This window comes from Myotis lucifugus, unplaced genomic scaffold, assembly GCF_000147115.1.
Source record: "Myotis lucifugus unplaced genomic scaffold, Myoluc2.0 scaffold_2534, whole genome shotgun sequence".
In the NCBI taxonomy this organism is placed as follows: Eukaryota; Metazoa; Chordata; class Mammalia; order Chiroptera; family Vespertilionidae; genus Myotis; species Myotis lucifugus.
In genome coordinates, this window is record NW_005873582.1 from 1,208 (window position 1) to 19,748 (window position 18,541).

General features: G+C 46.2%; 1 protein-coding gene across 1 annotated transcript; it reads left to right on the forward strand.

Annotated features, from left to right (window-relative positions):
• Positions 1–2,407: 2,407 nt before the first annotated feature.
• LOC111824582 (serologically defined colon cancer antigen 8-like) lies at positions 2,408–14,942 on the forward strand (the record flags this gene model as incomplete). Its single annotated transcript, XM_023749040.1, has 2 exons — positions 2,408–2,548; positions 14,790–14,942. Coding segments are annotated over exons 1-2 (276 nt in total), but the record flags the coding sequence as incomplete, so codon positions are not given.
• Positions 14,943–18,541: the final 3,599 nt, after the last annotated feature.

Below are 18,541 nucleotides of genomic sequence, written 5' to 3' on the forward strand. Positions count from 1 at the left end.
ACTGAAAATTCTTTGAACCAGAGCAACTCAATCATTTATCTTCCAGTTCTAAATAGTCTGATGACTTTTTAAATTTGGGTCATAAAATAGGGGAACTGGGAAGGAGTTTTATGTCACCTCTTACAATGCCCTCCTGTGGCCAGATCATGAGTCATTCATTTGTTCTTTTGTTGTTGATTTCCTTGAGCATCTAGTGTGGCAAACCACTCAGCAGAGGATATACTGAAGAGAGGTTCAATGTATTAAGCACAAGACGCTGATCTGTTAGGTTTTGATCCTGTTGTGATACATACAAACACTGGGCTTCTCGTTAATTCTTTCTGTTTGGAACCTTGGCCTTGAGGCTGCCATGGTGCCAGGAGCAGGTCAGGTTTCAGGCGAGTCGTCACTGGACTGTCAGTGGGTGTGAGACGTGCTGGCCTGAAGAGTGGCCTTTTTCTTCCTCTAGGTCAGTGGTTCTCAACCTTCTGGCCCTTTAAATACAGTTCCTCATGTTGTGACCCAACCATAAAATTATTTTCGTTGCTACTTCATAACTGTAATGTTGCTACTGTTATGAATCGTCATGTAAATATCTGATATGCAGGATGGTCTTAGGTGACCCCTGTGAAAGGGTCGTTCGACCGCCAAAAGGGTCGAGACCCACAGGTTGAGAACCGCTGTTCTAGAAGGATAGGCTCTCCTTGGACTGCATATTCTCAGTGAAGCCAGTCCCGTGTGTGTTAGCGCTCATTTAAGAATGTAAATAAATATACATTCAGTTTTGCTTGCATTTAATTTAGTTATCACATAACTAGAATAATTTGCTTTGACTCCCACTTTTTCACATGATCATCGTGTTTAATTATAGTTTCTAAAAAGAAGTAACTTCTTTTCATTTTCTTTAGAACAAAAACATTGAAGTAAATTTTATTTCTCAACTTAAACACATCAGGAAATCTAAAATAAGGTTACCATGCTCTCATAAATTTTATGGTATTTGCATCAATCCATTCTTTTTTTTTTTTAAACAAAAAGAGCTTTTATGAAACTTAATAATTGTAACTTTGTTCAGTATTACATATTTCTTAAAATATGGCTGTTTTCCAAATACCACAAATAGTTTAAATCATTTTATCTGTTAGAGATCTTTTTAAATGGAGTCACTGGTTCATTCTGAAAGCAGCTCAAACTCATGACTCAAAATTTGCTAAATTAAAAAGAAAATCACAGTTGGCCGTTTTCTGATCGTTTAGAACTTGGCAATGAAGAGGAAATTGCAAGCAATGACTCCAGCTGAACTTGAAACCACAGTTTAAAACTTGAGCTCTTTAGCAAGACACACAACACCCCAACTTACAGTTTTTTAACTCTGTGTGTATAGGAAGTTTCCCACCTCACTTTCTCTTTGGTCTGCTGGTCATTTTAATCCAGTGGACAGATTCCAAATGTCCTGGATCCTTTTATGTGGGTTTATTTAACCCATAAGAATGGATCCACGCTGTTTCTCACGCCAGGGCACTTGGCATTCCCTTCACTTCTCTCCCGGAGAAAGAGCTTGGCTAAGGGCACTTCTGAGAACTGCCCAGATGGGGGAGGGGAGGGACGGGGCAATGAGGAGACCCAGTGGGATGAGATTGTGTGACCTCGTGAGTATTATATGGGTGACCAGGGCATTTGAGGGGTTCAACACTACTTACCCGTTGAAAGAAGAAAGGTGTTCATAAGGAGGTGAAAGAATTTAATTGGAAGAGGAGAGTGAAAAGGAGGCCTGGGAGGCAGATGAAAAGGAAAAGACATTGCCCGGCCGGCGGGGCTCAGTGGTTGAGCGTCTGCCTATGACCTGGGAGGGCACGGTTCGATTCCCGGTCAGGGCACATGCCCGGGTGTGGGGCCTGCAGGAGGCAGCCGATCAATGATAGCCGATCAATGATCCTCTCATCACTGATGTTTCTATCTCTCTTCCCCTCTTCCTCTCTGAAATCAATACAAATATATTTTAAGAAAAGGGAAAGGACATATATTTGTTCAAGTAGATGAGAGAACTGGTGGTGTAAGCTACCTTAGTTGTCCCTTCATATGTTTGCCTCTGCTTTGGGGCACAGTCCCCAGCTTCTCTACTTGGTTGCTTTTTTTCCTTTTCAAACTAATTTCCCCTTTTCTGGGCCTTCATCTGCATCCCTCAGGGTGCCAGCGTCTCCACAGTGGCCCTTGTCCAGCAGATGCCGTCCAGCCCGATGCTCCCGCCTCCCCGCTGCCCTGCCAGCCCCGCGAGCGAGGACAGAGGGCCCTTCTCTGCCTGCGCTGTGTGCTGGGCCGCCCGCCCCCTGGCTCCTCTTCTGATGCGTCTTCAGGCTTGTTTCTTCCTGACCTAGGAATGCACGAGCGCTCGGTCCTTTCTTGCTTTGAATGTCCTTTTTGTGCCGACAGGGAGAGAGATGACTTCATGTCCGCGCTGGTTTCCGCGAGGAGCAGCTTGGCGGACGTGCAGCAGAGGGAGGCGGGCGCCTACGAGCAGGTGAAGCGTGCCGTGCAGATGACGGAGGAGGCCAACCTTGAGAAAACCAAGGCAAGTCTAGCAGGGTCCGAGCCAGGCAGGCCATCGTGGCCCCTTTCCCCGCTGAGTATGTCTTCCCTTATTCTTCCACAGCTAAACTCATTTTTCTAAACACGCAACGTGAATGCCAATCTGTTAATGTTGACTTTGCTAAATTAAACCAATTTCCACTTGGAGAGTTCTTACTCCTCTGCAGATACTCTTCTGTTGCTGTTCAGAGAACATGGTACATTGTGGTCAAGGATGTTGAGAGGCTCTAGTGCTCAATCTTTTTATTTGATGACTAGAGGCCCGGTGCATGGATTTGTGCACTGCTGGGGTCCCTCAGCCTGGCCTGCGCCCTCTTGCAATCTGGGACCCCTCAGGGGATGTTGGAGGTCCAGTGCATGGATTCGGCCCAATCCCTGCAAGCTGGGCCCAAAGACTCCACCAGTGCATGAATTCGTGCACCAGGCCTCTAGTATGCATATGAGATCTTTGGTCAATCTCTTCCCACCCTCCCCCTCACCCCTCCCCCTTTCCCTCTGAGATTCATCAGTCTGTTTCATGTTTCCATGCCTGTGCGTTGAGCATCTGCCTCCTGGTGGTCAGTGTGCATCATAGCTACCGGTTAAATGGTCGAACTGTCGCTTAGGCTTTTATATATATAGGTAATTTTTAATGGTGTGAAAATCTTGACACCCATAAGTACATGTTCATGTATAACTAAATACAGATGTGGTTTTTTTCTATACACAGTGAATTTCTTATATATATACTAGGAGCCCAACACACGATTCGAAATCACTCCACCCACCCTTGAGTCGCCAGTCCAGCCCTGCCTCGCTCTCTGGCCCTTGAAGCAGCCACAACTGCTGCTGATCAGGCCCTCCCCCAGTGCAGGCGCGCGGAGGCCCCTGCCACCCTGCCCTGGACGCTGCGCACACAACCTCCTCCTGTGTGGTCGACCCGTTGCAGCCTTCTGGTTAATTAGCATATTTCTCTATTATATATATATATTTTATTGATTTCAGAGAGGAAGGGAGAGGGAGAGATAGAAACATCAATGATGAGAGAGAATCATTGATTGGCTGCCTCCTGCACGCCCCCTACTGGGGATCAAGCCCACAACCCAGGCATGTGCCCTTGACCAGAATCAAACCCAGGACCCTTCAGTCTGTAGGCTGAGGCTCTATCCGCTTAGGCAAACTGGCTAGGGCTGTCCACAGGGAATTTTGAGAACATCCAAATATGCCACAGAGAATAACATATGGGTATATAATAGCATCTTAGCTATGAGACTGGATCCACAGTACATACTAAATCAGGCACGTTCAAAGATAATGAAGACGACAGGAAGAGCTCTTACTTGGTGACCGGCAGTGCTGTCGGAGCTTTGAATCATAGGAGTTACTGCTGGGTCATTGCTATGTTTGGGGCCACACCTCAATCCATTAAAGCCGCTCTGTATTTTCCTACACACAGTGGCCACACGTAGCTGCGGTGACTGTATCAGACAGCGCGGATACAGACAGCATTTCCATCACCACGGAGAGGTCCGGGGGTAGCATTGGTCCAAGCCTATGGCAGCATCAGTGTTTTGCTCAGAGACTGGGCTGCTCTACAGTCACCGCCGTATCCACTTGTCTCTCTATCAAGTTCATCCCACCTCTTCCCATACCACTGGCCCATCACTCTTTTCATTACGAGCCCCTGTGCCTTCCGGAACGTATGCTCAGTTCTGACCAAACTCCCAAACATACTTTACTGTTTCCTCCAACACAACACTCCTGTTTCTTCATTTGTACTGATGTCTAGTTGTCCCTCGATCATATCATGACCCTCAGGGCCTCCAGCAAAGGCCCTTTGCCTCTCATTCATCTCATCCGGGGACGATGGGGGATCAGCGTTCACCTCACTCCTGACTCCTGCCCCCAGGCCGTCCCCTGGCCCCTGCTTTCAGCTCCCAGTCCTCACAGAAATCATTGCTGTCTCCTCGCCCTAATTTTAATCGAAGTCAATTCTCACTCTAGTCGATGCTATTTGACACTTCTTTTTTTAAAGAAATGCATCCGTTTTATTACCTGGGCTGTTAAAATAGTTGTGGTACCTTTGACACTTTTTAAGAGCTTTAGCCTCTGACCCTTTCCCCGTCTTTGTCCAGCCGGGCGGCTAAAGCATAAATACCGCAGACTGGGTGCTTACACAACAAACGTTATTTCTCGCAGCTGTGGAGGCTGAGAAGCCCATATCAAGGCATGGCAGGTTCAGTGTCTGCTGAGAACCACTTCCTGGTTATAGACAGACATCTGCTCCCTGCATCCTCGCGTGGTGGGAGGGGTGAGGGTGTTCTCTCTGGCCCCTTTTATTTTATTATTATTTTTTAAAATATATTTTTATCGATTTCAGAGAGGAAGGGAGAAGGAGAGAAAGATAGAAACATCAATGATGAGAGAGAATCATTGATCGGCTGCCTCCTGCAAGCCCCCTGCTGGGTATCGAGCCTGCAACCCAGGCATGTGCCCTTGACTGGAATGGAATCTGGGACCCTTCAGTCCCCAGGTCGATGCTCTATCCACTGAGCCACACCGGCTAGGGCTCTCTGGTCCCTTTTAAAAATAGATATTTTTATTGACTTCGGAGAGGGAGAGAGAGAGACAGAAACAGCAATGATGAGAGAGAATCATCCATTGGATTGGCTGCCTCCTGCACTCCCCCAATGGGGACTGAGCCAGCAACCGGGGCATGTGCTGACCAGGAATCAAACCGTGACCTCCTAGTTCATAGGTCAGTGCTCAACCACTGAGCCACTCCGGTCAGGCTGGACTTCCTTTTTATAATCCATTCACGAGGGCTCCACCCTCATGATCTGATCACCCCCCAAAGGCCCCACCTCCTAACACCATCACATTGGAGGGGAGGGGTGAACTTATGGACTTCGGAGGGGCAGGGCTATTCATTCTGCAGCATCTCCACCTTCTCCTCCCATCACTTAAAGGTTTCAGTATCCATGTTGTAACGTATGTACACCTGGTTCCTTCATGGCCCCCCCCACTTTGGCCTCCTGGCCCCCGTTCCCCCTGTTCTGTCACTCCCACGTGAACCGAAGCGTCCATGAGAACCCCGATTCTGAACCTGCTCTCTCTGGCCCTTCTCCTGCTCCCCATCCGTTAAACCTACTCAGGGTCCTCTCTGCTGCCTTTACTGTTCAGCCTCTTCTCACATCGCATTTTATCTGCTGCCCCAGGACCAGCTTCTTCCCTTTCCATTTCAGTGTGAATTTCCAATCCCCGACTGAGCTCATGTTCACTGCCCCCAACTGCTGTGTTCTGGCCCCTGAATGGCAGCTTTGTCCGGGACACGCCCTGCGGGAAGCCTGGATGGCAGCTCCCCTTCCCCCGGACTCCAGCCAATCGCGACACACCGATCTTCGTGTCTGAGGCTCTTGGACTTCCCTCCTCGCTGCCTTTTCTTGTGACCTCTGGAGCGATGAGTTATGAACGCCTGTCCCCCTCTTCACCCCGTTCCACTGCAGCCAGACGCGGTCTTTCTTAGCAGATGCGATCATGTGACTGTCCTCCAGGGATTCCCACACCCTCTCTGTGCATGAGGTCTGTCATACGCGCTTCCCTTCACCCTCCAGCGCCACTTCCTGTGACTCCCCTCTCACACCCCGTCCTCCCACAGGCTCAGGCGGGAGGGTCTGGTGCTGGGGATGGTCACCTAGAGTTACCAGACCTCGCTCAGCTTCCAGCCCCGCCGTTGGCCAGCCGCGGGCCGTAGGGCAGGTTATTTCATTCTCTGTGCCTCAGCTTTTCCTCATCTGTAAATGGAAATGCTATCCGACTCATCGGATTGTTAATGGAACTGTATTTTAGAATGTGTGTGTCGGTTATTTTTTAATCTTCACCCGAGGATATTTTTTCCATTCATTTTTAGGGAGAGTGGAAGAAAGAGGGAAAGGCAGAGAGAAACATTGATGTGAAAGGAACACATCGATTGGTTGCCTCCTGCACACCCCCTGACTAGGCCCGGTCCGGGGAGGAGCCTGCAACTGAGGTACATGCCCTTGACCGGAATCAAACCCGGGACCCTTTGGTCCTCAGGCTGACGCTCTATCCACTGAGCCAAACTGGCTAGGCTATATAGGTTGTTTTGTAGAAACTCTGGCACAAACCATTTTCTCAGTAGGTGATGGTGATGGTGGTGGTGATGGCTGTTAATTCCCCGATGCTGATGCCGTGTCCTGGCCAGTTGGGGTCTTTGTACCTGCCACGCAAATTGTCCTTCCCTCCCTGGACATCGTCTCCATTTCTCAGATCTTAGCTTGCATGTCACTCTCCCCAGAAAACCTCTGTTCCCATGTCCAGATGTGATGTAACTCTTATGTACCTTTATAGCAGGTTCCTCTGCCTGGCACCGGTGACATTTGGGGCTACATAATTCTTTGTTTTGGAGGGTGTCTACACATTGTAAGATTTTTTTAAAATATTTTTTTATTGATTTTAGAGCGGAAGGGAGAGGAAAAAGAGATGGAAACATCAACGATGAGAGAGAATCATGGATCAGCTGCCTCCTGCACGCCCCCCACTGGGGATGGAGCCCACAACCCGGGCATGTGCCCTGACTGGGAATCGAATCGTGACCTCCTGGTTCATAGGTTGATGTTCAACCACTGAGCCAAGCCGGCCAGGCAGTTTTAAGATATTGAGCTGCATCTCTGCCCCTGCCCACTAGATGCCAGGACCACACCCTCTTCCCCAAGTTCTGACAACCAGAAATGTCTCTAAACATTGCAGATGTCCCCCGGGGGAGGGAAAGGGGGCAGAATTGTCTCAGTTGGGAGCCACTCATTACATCATTCATCCAAATGAATCACTATTGCCTATTGGCCTGTGTGCTTCATTAAGCTTCACATCTCTGGAAGGAATAGGAATGTATCCATCTGTGCTCTTTTAAATCCCTAGCATCTTGCAAGGTGCTTAGCCCTTAATAGGTGCTCATTAAATGTCCCCTGACTAAGGGGATTGCAGCCAGTTCTCACTAACGCTCTGGAATTCCTTTATTCTCATCCGCCCAGTTTACCCACTCTCCCAGCACCGGGAAAGTAAAGGCCAATCGCCCTGTTGGGTAGCATCGCTTTCAGCCCGTCAGGCGTTGCTGAAGAAAGCCATTGAGCAAAGTCCACAGGAGAGTAACCCCGGTCGCCCTCGGTGTCACACGTCCCTTTAACAATCCGCACATCCTTGAGCCGGAATGTCACTTCCTTCCTCTCCCAGCCCCCCGTTCTCAGTCCACGACTCACTTTACTGAGCGCACAACCATTGACGAGCCTCCTCAGCACCTTCTCACTCCTCACGTGTCTGCTCCCCCTTTTCCTTGCTCATCCGGCTTCTTATTTCCCAAGACGAACCTCCTCCCTCAGTTCTTGATAGCGCCTGCGGGTAGGATTTCAGGGACCCTGGGCTACTTGTGGTCACTTCTTTACCTTTCGTCCTTCCTGCATCACTGTGTCCCTGCTCATCCATCTACATCCGTTGTTCTTGTTTAAACAGCAGGAAGCAGCCTTTTCTTGATGAGCTTCCCCTTCACGGATTACCTGCTCCCGTCATGCAGGGCAGACCTGTGGGTGGCGTGAGTGGCAGGGGACACCCCTCAGCTGGGCTTCCAGCACCTGTAGTCCATCCCTGAAGCTGACCTGCCCGCTCGGGGGTCCCCCAACTTCTGGGTCCCCAGACCCGTGACCCCATCTCAGTTCTCATTGGATGCAACCCTGCGGTTTGGACATGTGTTCATGTCCGATCCTAACACCATTTCTTTCCTTGATGGACCCGATGGTTTACTCTTGGGCCTCTTTCTGTTGCTCTCGTCTCCTCCTCTGAGTCTCTTTTCCGTTGGTTTGCACAAGCCTTCAGTGCAGACCTTCTCAGGGCCTTTGCCGTGTTCCTGAATGTCCCGGCCTGTGTATCTTCTCTCGTTGCCAAACCATGCCCTGCGTGGGAACAGCCCACGTGGTGCCTTCAGCTCTAACCGGCCTCCTGAGCTCGGGCCTCCACTTCCCTGGCGACTGGCCCGCTTTCCAGGAATTACACTCCACAGCAGCTGACACACCATAAACCAGAGGATTAGTTCCCTCCGCCTTCCTGCCCACCCCTCCTCTCCCTTCTCTTTTTGTGTGATTTTTATGCAAAAGGCCAATGAGAGACGCCACAGACCTGACTTTTAAGGTACCGTTTCCTGTATTAGCGTTTTCAGATAATGGCATCACTCTCTAGATGCCAACAGTCTTTTCAAGTATCTTGGCTTTCCCTACCCCTCACTCTTGACCTGTTATCATGACCAAGCTCACCCTCTCTCTTCAGAGCCCCTTACACTGAGCTATGCCCTCCCATCCCTGTCCCCCTGCCCTGGTTCACGCCCTGGTCTTCCCATGCTCTAGGCTCGAATGCAGACGATTGCAATAGCCTCTTAAATGGGTGTCCCCTGGGCCTCCTCATTCCTGTGATTCCTCACGGGATGCCAGAGTCTCTCTGTGACCCCCTGTTCAGGGGAACACAGGGCGGCCTCCTCAGGGCGACCGTCCAGATATGCCACCACATGGCCCCACGCCGACTGTTCTGTCCTCGCCTTTCACCCCACTTTCATGGGACCCACAGACGGCCATTCCCATGAGCCTGTTCATGCTCGACTTTCTGCACCGGATCCATCTGAGATTCCTAGTCAAACCTGTGAGTGCGACTCCAGTGGTTGTCTTCCCAGAGGCTTTCATTAGTCTTGTCCTCCTCTCTTCCCATTGATCTGTGTGTCACTTTGGTATCTGTTTGCATAGCTCTCTCCACCAGAAGACCTGAAAAGTCAGTCTGTGAGTGGCATCTACTATTGTATTCCTCACTCGGCCATTTATATAGAAATTGCACAATATATGTATGTTGAGTTGAATGAAAGTCAATAATTCACTTTGAATATGAACATGAAATTTTAGTTAGTGGTTTTAAAAATGTAACAGTTAAGAACTAGAGAGCCTATTGCATTTTAAAAAATATTTTCTAAATTGATATCAGAGAGGGAGAAAGATAGAGAAACATCATTGATCCACTGCCTCCTGCACACCCCACACTGGGGATGGAGCCTGCAACCTGGGCATGTGAACTTGCCCAGAATCAAACTTGGGACCCTTTAGTCTGCAGGCCAACGCTCTATCCACTGAGCCAAACCGGCTAGGGCTCTATAGCATATTTTGCTGAATTATTAATAATGCAAGGTTTGATTTCTAAGCAGTTTACAAAATGCAGTGCAAGTCTACTGGTTTTTATCTAAGATATGTTAAAACATTAGTAGTTTTGCTTTCTGGGAATAAAAACTGAGCCAACATACATACTTTAATTTTGAAACCAACTACTTTGTTAGTGAGCTATGAAATGGTACTTTGTTCTGGTAGTTCCTTGATATTTGGTGCCACCTAGTGTTGGACTTTGCACAATGCATGCAAGTAAGTAAAAAAGTAATCTTATGTATACAGTATATACATTTAGTGGCAGTGAAAACACCTGAGAAATTTATAAGACAACAGATTTATAAAAGAGAAAATCATAATTTTGTACCTACAGATTCCATTGTAGAACTACTTTGGATCAGATTTTACCCGCCACTCTCTAGGTTTTTGATCTTGAACAAGTTACTTAATGGCTCCAAGCCTCAGTTTCTTCAACTGAATGATAAGAACCACTTAACGTTTAGTGAGGGCGTTAAAGAAATTAGCCCACAGAAGCCATTTAGCAAAGTGCCTGGTTCACAGTAAGTGCTCAGTAAATGTTTTTGTTTTTCTTTGAAAATTGCAAATCATTATAGTGGAGATAATCTTAAAAGAGGCAAAAAAAAAAAAATTAACCTGGGACTAAAGGAGGGTGAAAAAGCAGAGGCTTTTCAGTGCTGCCTCGGGAGAGCTACCGGTAGGAAGGTGATCAACCCGCCGCAACCGGCCTGCCTCTTTCCGAAGGGAGGCTGGAGGCTTCGGCATGACGTAACCCCAAGCCTATATCAATGACATGGCCTTGCCAAGAAAGATTGTTTTTTTCAAAAATACCAATGCAGTAGGTTGAATAAATACCCCCAAACCTTTTTATTTTTTCTCCTTTTCAAGGATCCAAATTATTTTTTTTTCCTGGACTAAGGCAGAACCAGAAAGGCAAGAATGAGAAACCTGAATTTAAAAAAAACAATCACAAAAGCATTGAATATTTGATTGCAGTCACAGGCATAGAAAATAATTCATTCTTCTGGATGCTTACATTATCGTCCACAAAACAAAAAAAAATGCTGAGTATCTTGAACATGGGAGGTAAGGATAAGGCTGGTTGATTGGTTTCTGGTAAGCGAGAGTTTATAAATGAAATATCAGTATTGATGCCATTCATACGTTAAATGCTTAAAACACGCTGGTAACCATTTTTATTTTGTGGGCTTTATTTCATAAAAAATAAAAACATTGTCATATGTTTTAAAGTTTACATTCATAAGTGTGACCAATGTATCTTTCATTAGATCTTTAATTCTGTAATGATGAATCCTATCACAGGGTTTCTAGGAGCCTGACCCTGGCAGTTGGGAAGGACTTTTTTATATTAATAGGTTTCCTATTTTAAAAATGGAGTCAACTGCCCAGCCAGTGTGGCTCAGTGGTTGAGCATCGACCTGTGAACCAGGAGATCCTGGTTCGATTCCGGTCAGGGCATATGCCCGGGTTGTGGGCTCGATCCCCAGTGTGGGGTGTGCAGGAGGCAGCTGATCCAATGATTCTCTCTCATCATTGAGGTTTCTATCTCTTTCCCTCTCTCTTCCTCTCTGAACTCAATAAAAATATATTTAAAAAAATAAATAAAAATGGAGTTAACTAGATAGATATTTCTTTTAGAAAATGTGGTTTAATAAACCAGGACTGGGAACATCAAGAATGACCACAGATAAAGGAATTTCCCAGGAGAGAAGGTCCCTGAGGACTGAGGGTACTGGGTGGGGAAGCACACTGTCCCAGCTCCTCAGACCTGCGGCCATTTCCACCATTTCCAGCAGGTGCTCGGGGGGCGGGGAAGGCACCCCCTTGGCCACTGCTGGAGAAATGGGGTCTGCAGGCCCCACATTAATGCAGTCCCCTCTGATGACCTATCAGTTCATCGTGATTGACTGTTCACTGGCCTGGCCTTTGAGAATTCGGTTATGCCTTCACCGAATGGTGAGATGAGTATAATCAGGGCGTTCCGAAGCAGCTGGGATTCCGAAAACTAGGAGCTGGAACCCTAGATTTGAAAGGAAAAGCTTTAATGGAAATTCTGAATACGTAATTATTTTTAAATTAATTTTAAATGTTTTTTTTTAAAATGATTTTTAGAGAGAGGAGATAGGGTCAGGAGAGAGAGAGAAACATTCATCAGCTGCCTCCTATATACCCCTACCAGGGACGGTACTTGCAACCCAGGCATGTGCCCTGACAGGGAATCTAACCAGCAACCTTTCTGTGCACAGGGCAATGCCCAACCAACTGAGCCACACTGGCCAGGGCTGTAAAGATTTACTTAGTAGAACCAAATCTTTCTCATAGGTGATGTCCATTGTAAGAGAAAGAGTAAACCTATTTCTTAATTCCAATAGTTTTAAGCCTTAATCTTTTTTTTTCACTTTGACCTGGCATATATATTAAGATTAAAACAAAGGAAAGTCAGTACTATGTTGCAATATGGAATCATTGGTCACACACCAAGAGCCATCGATAACCAGTGTTTAATCAGTATTTTGGTTTGGTGTCTCATCACAGGTGGCCAGTCCTAGAACAGAGGGCCAACCTCACGCGAAGGCTCCCGTGGTTTTGTTTGGGTGGCTCGCAGCTTCTTGCTTGTCCTCTTGCTTTAGAGCATCCTCTCTTGGCATCAGGCCGCTCACTGTCAGCATCCTTCCCTACTCCTGCTCCTCAGCTGATTGGCTTCCCTGAATGGATCTTTCGCTCCTCGTGTCGGCCTGATCTTTGGATCGTCCGCACCCCCTTCCACTGTTTCTGCACTTAAAAATGGTGACACCCGGCCCAGCTGGGTGTGGCTCAGCAGTTGAGTGTCAACTCCAGAACCGAAAGGTCACTGGTTCGATTCCTGGTCAGGGCACAGGCCTGGGCTGTGGGCTTGAACCCCAGTAGGGGGCGGGCAGGAGGCAGCAGATCAATAATTCTCTCTCATCATTGATGTTTCTATCTCTCTCTTCCTCTCTGAAATCAATAAAAAAATATTTTTAAAAAACATTGACTCCTCAGTTTTTGTTCAATAGTACTTTTATTCTTTCATTATATTAGCAGAAGTTATGAACATTTGTATTAGGTTCATATAAAATATCTTTCACAAGAGAAATTGTATGCCTAAAGCACAAAAGTCTCTAATTCATAATATTTCAAGTTCCAGGGACTTAAATTTTAGAAAAATGTGCTTTTTAAAATTTCTCTTAAAATCTAATTTAAAATTTTTTTAAAAAACATTCTCAACTCAAATTGGACTTGGGACTAGTTCCCTGGGAAGAGTCATTTTTTAGTAACTGTGGTTACTTACCAGCTAATATGTGACAATTTAATTTTAACCTCCTACTTCATCTGGGCATACAGAACTTTCCAGAAGAGTTGGGAAGAAATTGTCGTTTAATACTTCCCAGCTGAGGACTGAAAGCTCACATGTCCTAGATATTTATCATCTGTATTTATTGTAGCGCTCACCAGAGGGAAGCAGAGCTATGCGTAACTTACAGTTGGTGCTCACTGAGACCCACTCGTCTCCATTCACAGCAAATGTGACCGTGAGATTTATGACCACACAGTATGTGAGTCACATGACACGTGGGTCTCTATCTTCAGGGGAAATAGAGGATGGACTAGGTGATATTGTAAGCAAGAGCCACTGGAATAAAACTAAGACACCTTAGGATGACTCTGATTTTCTATGTGAAGCAACCTAATTTTATTGGAATTTTTAAGTCATCATTTATTATTGAGTATTATATATACACATAACATGAATATAACCAAGAGGAAGTTATAGAATTTCTACTTCTGGAATTGTAGAATGGGAAATTTAAACTAATGGACAGTTATGGATTTTTAAATAACTAGAAATGGAAGATAGCAATTCTTATTTTATAAAACAAATACGATGTTTTGGTCTTTCCTTATCTTCACTTTTGATTACTATCTAATTTTTACTGTAGTTATGGGTGTAAGGGGAATGAACTAAATCTGACCTTAGTTATATTTAAAGAAGTTTGGTTATTATCTATATGTATAAAAGCCTAATATGCAAATTTCCCTGTGGGAGTTTGACCGGAAGACTGATTGCTCACTATGATGTGCACTGACCACCAGGGGGCAGCGGGGAATGAAGGAAGGCCCTGATGGCCGGCCAGGCAGGAACCCTACCCATGCACGAATTTCATGCACCGGGCTTCTAGTATAATGATAAAAAAAAAACAAAAAACAGATGCTTGTATGTAATGATAAACTCAACATCTTTTTAAAAAATTTTCATGTTTAACATTTAAAATATTCAAATAACTTTAACCATGAGCAAATGAAAAATCAGTTATATTGGATACTTGCATATTTCTTGTAGTATAAACATGATATATAATCAAAAGTACTAGAGCACTTCATTTTTCTGATCCCCCTTTCTTCAGGATTCTCACTCATCAGTGGCCTTCATCAAGGCCTGTTTCCTGAATTTTGTTAGTTGATAAAAGTTAATGTAGCCTTAATTATGCGAATCAAAATAAATGTAACACTCGAATACTGTTATATTAGTAAGTGTACAAATTGTCTAATTGACTTTATAGTGTGTCTTTTTAAAAAATATATATTTTTATTGATTTAAGAGAGGAAGGGAGAGAAAGAGAGAGAGAGAAACATCAATGATGAGAGAGAATCATTGATCAGTTGCCTCTTGCACACCCTCTACTGGGGATCGAGCCCGAAACTTGGGCATGTGCCCTTCAGGTTCAGAATCAAACCTGAAACCATTCAGTCCACAGGCCGACGCTCTATCCACTGAGCCAAACCGGCGAGGGCTATGGTGTGTTTTAAGTATTTTAACACATTACGCGCCCAGCCTGTTTTGTCTTCCGGATGGAAAGTATAGTATCAGTCACCGGTGACTGACTGGGCGCTTAACGTGTTAAATAAAAATAAAGCTTAACTGTCTCATTTCCCCCTTATTTTTCCAAATTCCCAGCTCCCATGTGCTGTCTGATTCCGCAGGCCCTCATCCAGTGTCAGCAGCTGCGGAGTGAGCTGGAGAGGCAGGCGGAGCGCCTAGGGAAGGAGCTGGCCGCTCAGCAGGAGAAGAGGACCGCCGACAAAGAGCTGATGAAGAGCGAGCTGACAAAGGAGCGCGAGGACATGGGGTCCAAGGTACTCCAGCATCGGCTCACTGTCCACACGGCAGGAGTGTGTGCGGCGGAGCCACCGATGGCTTGTAGGCTGCAACTCTTTTCTTTTTTAATACATTTTTATTGATTTCAGAGAGGAGGGGAGAGGGAGAGAGGGAGAAACATCAATGATGAGAGAGGGTCATGGATCGGCTGCCTCCTGCACACCCCACACTGGGGATCGAGCCCACAACCCGGGCATGTGCCCTGACTGGGAATCGAACCGTGACCTCCTGCTTCATAGGTTGACGCTCAACCACCGAGCCATGTCCGCCCGGCTGTAGGCTGCAACTCTTGAATGAACTTTAAATTTTAAAATCTTTTAGAGTCAAATTTCTTGTTACTCAGAGTTCGTAAACATTTTCTATTTTCCATGTGTTTCTCAATGTTATATTCTCTGACTTTTGCAAATAGAATAATCCATCTGATTCCAATAATCAATTTGAAGACCCGGGTGGCTGGAGCATAGGAAGTGAGGGACAGTGTGGGGGTTGAGTTGGGAGAAGTGTGGAGGGGCCAAATCATGAAGGCCCTTAACATCCACGTGGAGGACTTTAAATTTCACCCAAAAAGTGATGGGAGGGCGTTGAGTGGCTTTCGGTGAGGCAGTGTCATGAGGCCTCTTGCACAAAACACTGAAATTACGTGGCTATGCTCCCTGCATGCCTTCTTGTGCAGTTGTTAGTGAATAGTTTTTAGATCTCATTCCCCTTAAAAGGTTTTTCTCTTTCTCTGCTTTCTCTGAATCAATATTCCTGATTTGAGAGAAGGATGAGGTGTGTCTTTCAGTCACTCTGAGTTTAGAGCGCTTTTGAGGCAATGAGGGTGACACATTCAGAAAGAAGCTGGAGGCAGGATCTAGAGCTAAGCTCAGGATCTAGAGCTTAGCTCTAGTGGCTTCATCCCAGGCAGATGGTGTTGAGTTCTAGATCTTCCGCTCTCCACGGAGCTCCCAAACCAGCCTCCTCCCCATCTCTTCTCGCCTAGCGGAGCCACCATTCATCCAGTCGCCAGCTCAGAAATCATCCGTCTCCTCTCTCTCCCCCCGACCCTCCATGTCATCATGTCACCGGGTTCTAGAGATTGGGGCGCCTAGGAATTTTATTACTAGAGGCCTGTGCACAAATTCGTGCACGGGTAGGGTCTGGCTGGCCTTCCCCAATAGGAAGGGCCGCGGGCGGTTGGCGGCCCCGCCCCCTGGTCGAACTCCCAGTTGAACTCCCGGTTGAGGGGATGATTTGCATATTAGCCTTTTATTATATAGGATCATTTTAAAAATATATTTTTATTGATTTCAGAGAGGAAGGGAGAGGGAGAGAGAGAGAGAAACATCAATGATCGATCGGCTGCCTCCTGCACACCTCCTCCTGGGGATCGAGCCCGCAACCTGGGCATGTGCCCTGACCTGGAATTGAACCGTGACCTCCTGGTTCATAGGTCAACACTCAACCACTGAGCCATGCCGGTCAGGCCCCTAGGAATTTTAGATTGTCTGTCTCTCCAACCCACTAGGATCCATCGCTCACCCTCTGGTGATTCCTACAGCCCGAGTGCTCCCCTTGCTTCCAGTCTCACCTCTTCCCGACTGCTCTCCACACCACAGCCAGGACAGTTTTTCCAAAGTAAACATCTCAGTATGGCAGTCTCTTGCCTCTTGCTTTTCCTTCCCCTCCTTGGCTCTTCAGTCTCATCTCCCTTGGCCTTTCTTTCTTGCATTGCATGCTCCTTTAAAAAAATTATATATATATAATTTATTATATTATATATAATATAAAATTATATATATATATAATTTATATTTAAAAATTATATATATATATTTATTGATTGATTTCAGAGAGGAAGGGAGAGGGAGAAAGAGATGGAAACATCAGTGATGAAAGAGAATCATTGATTGGCTGCCTTCTGCACACCCCACACTAGGGATGGAGCCCACAACCCGGGCATGTGCGCTTGACTGAATCGAACCCGGGACCCGTTAGCCTGCAGGCCGACGCTCTATCCACTGAGCCAAACTGGCTAGGGCCACACTATCTTTTTATTTCAGGATCTTGCTTGTGCTTTTCTCCCTGCCTGGAGGAGTCTTCCTCTGCCCACTCCAATGGATCCTTCAAAGTCCTTCTTGGTGCCACCTCCTCTCACAGCCTCCCGAGGATGAATTAGGAGCCTCTCCCGGAGGCTCACAAACTCAACTTATTGCAAGTTCTTGTTGAATTGTTTGTCTCTCCTGATTTACTATGAGTCCCCTGATGGTATGGCCTCTTAACACCCTCATAGCGTGGACATTCCTCTCACATAAAATGTGCTCCATATATTTTTGTTGAATGAACGAATATATACAAGAGGCAGCAAAAAGGCTCCATACCATGGAAAAGGTATGAACAAAATGTTGAGAATTCAGAGCATCAGAATCCCTGTCTGCAAGAGATCATGGAAGGCTTCTCGGAGAAGGTGGCATCTCAGCTGAGCTTCAAAGAATAGGGGGGATTTAGAAATGCAGAGGATGGGGAGGAATTCTGGCCATACCGACATGACCAAGGCCTGGAGGGAGGTAAAACCGTGAGCTGAGAGACAATGGTATCGATTGCAAAGACCGGCAACTGTTCACACGTAGGAGATTTTTGTTTTCTGGTTGTTTAGTGGAAACTTTTGCCTCGCTGAGTAGTTCACTGTGTAAAAATATCTTGACGAGAGTCCCTGCTAAGAAAGGACAAGGGAGGGCTGAAAAGCACCAGGCACTATTCCAGGTGCTTCCACAGGTAACAGAGCCTCTTTCTCATGCTGACAATTCTTTCATGAATAACGGTGACAACAGAGACGCAATGTATTTCTGAGGCTGAGTCATGTGTCTTGCCCTCAGTGAGTCTTGGTTGTCATTTGATCTGTAGGCCCTGCCCTAAGTACAGGTGCAGGAGTAAAGGCTGCAAGTGGTCCCAGCGCTGGGGTGGGTGCTGTCACCAGCAAATGGCAAAAAGTGGCGTTGGAGTAAAAGTCTTAGGGTTGAATCTAAATTGACCTGACTGTGACCTTGAAGAATTGGACCCCCTCTAAATTTCAAGGGTAAATAATGGAGCTGATCTACTCAATGAATTGCTTGGATTCGGTAAGATAATGTTTTGAGAGAACCTAATACAATACCTGACTTCGAGTCGACATTTCATACATTTTAGCTTGTGGCTTATTAGATAGATTTCCTGGGTCTTCATGTGAGTAAAAGCACAGCTTTGAATAGAAAGCCTAGCTCTACATTTCAGTTATTAGCTTGAGTGGACTTGGGCAAATTATTTAATTTACTGAAGCTCACTTTTTCAGTTGAAAATTAATCCAATATAATTCTTTCTCCTGGGGATTAAGAGGGACTGTATATCGTACTGCCTCGCACAGGCAGTTCATGGGAGAGGGAGATGGACCGTTAATCACGATGTTGTAAATGTCCTGTAGTTACTGCCGGACCTGGCTTCCCCGCCTTCCAGCAGCAAGGCACGCTTGCTTGCACTTTTAGATTTCCTTCCTTCCTTTCTATTATTTGTCTTCTCTCTCCTTTATTTTAATGTAACAGTTTCACGTGGGTGGGCAGCTCTA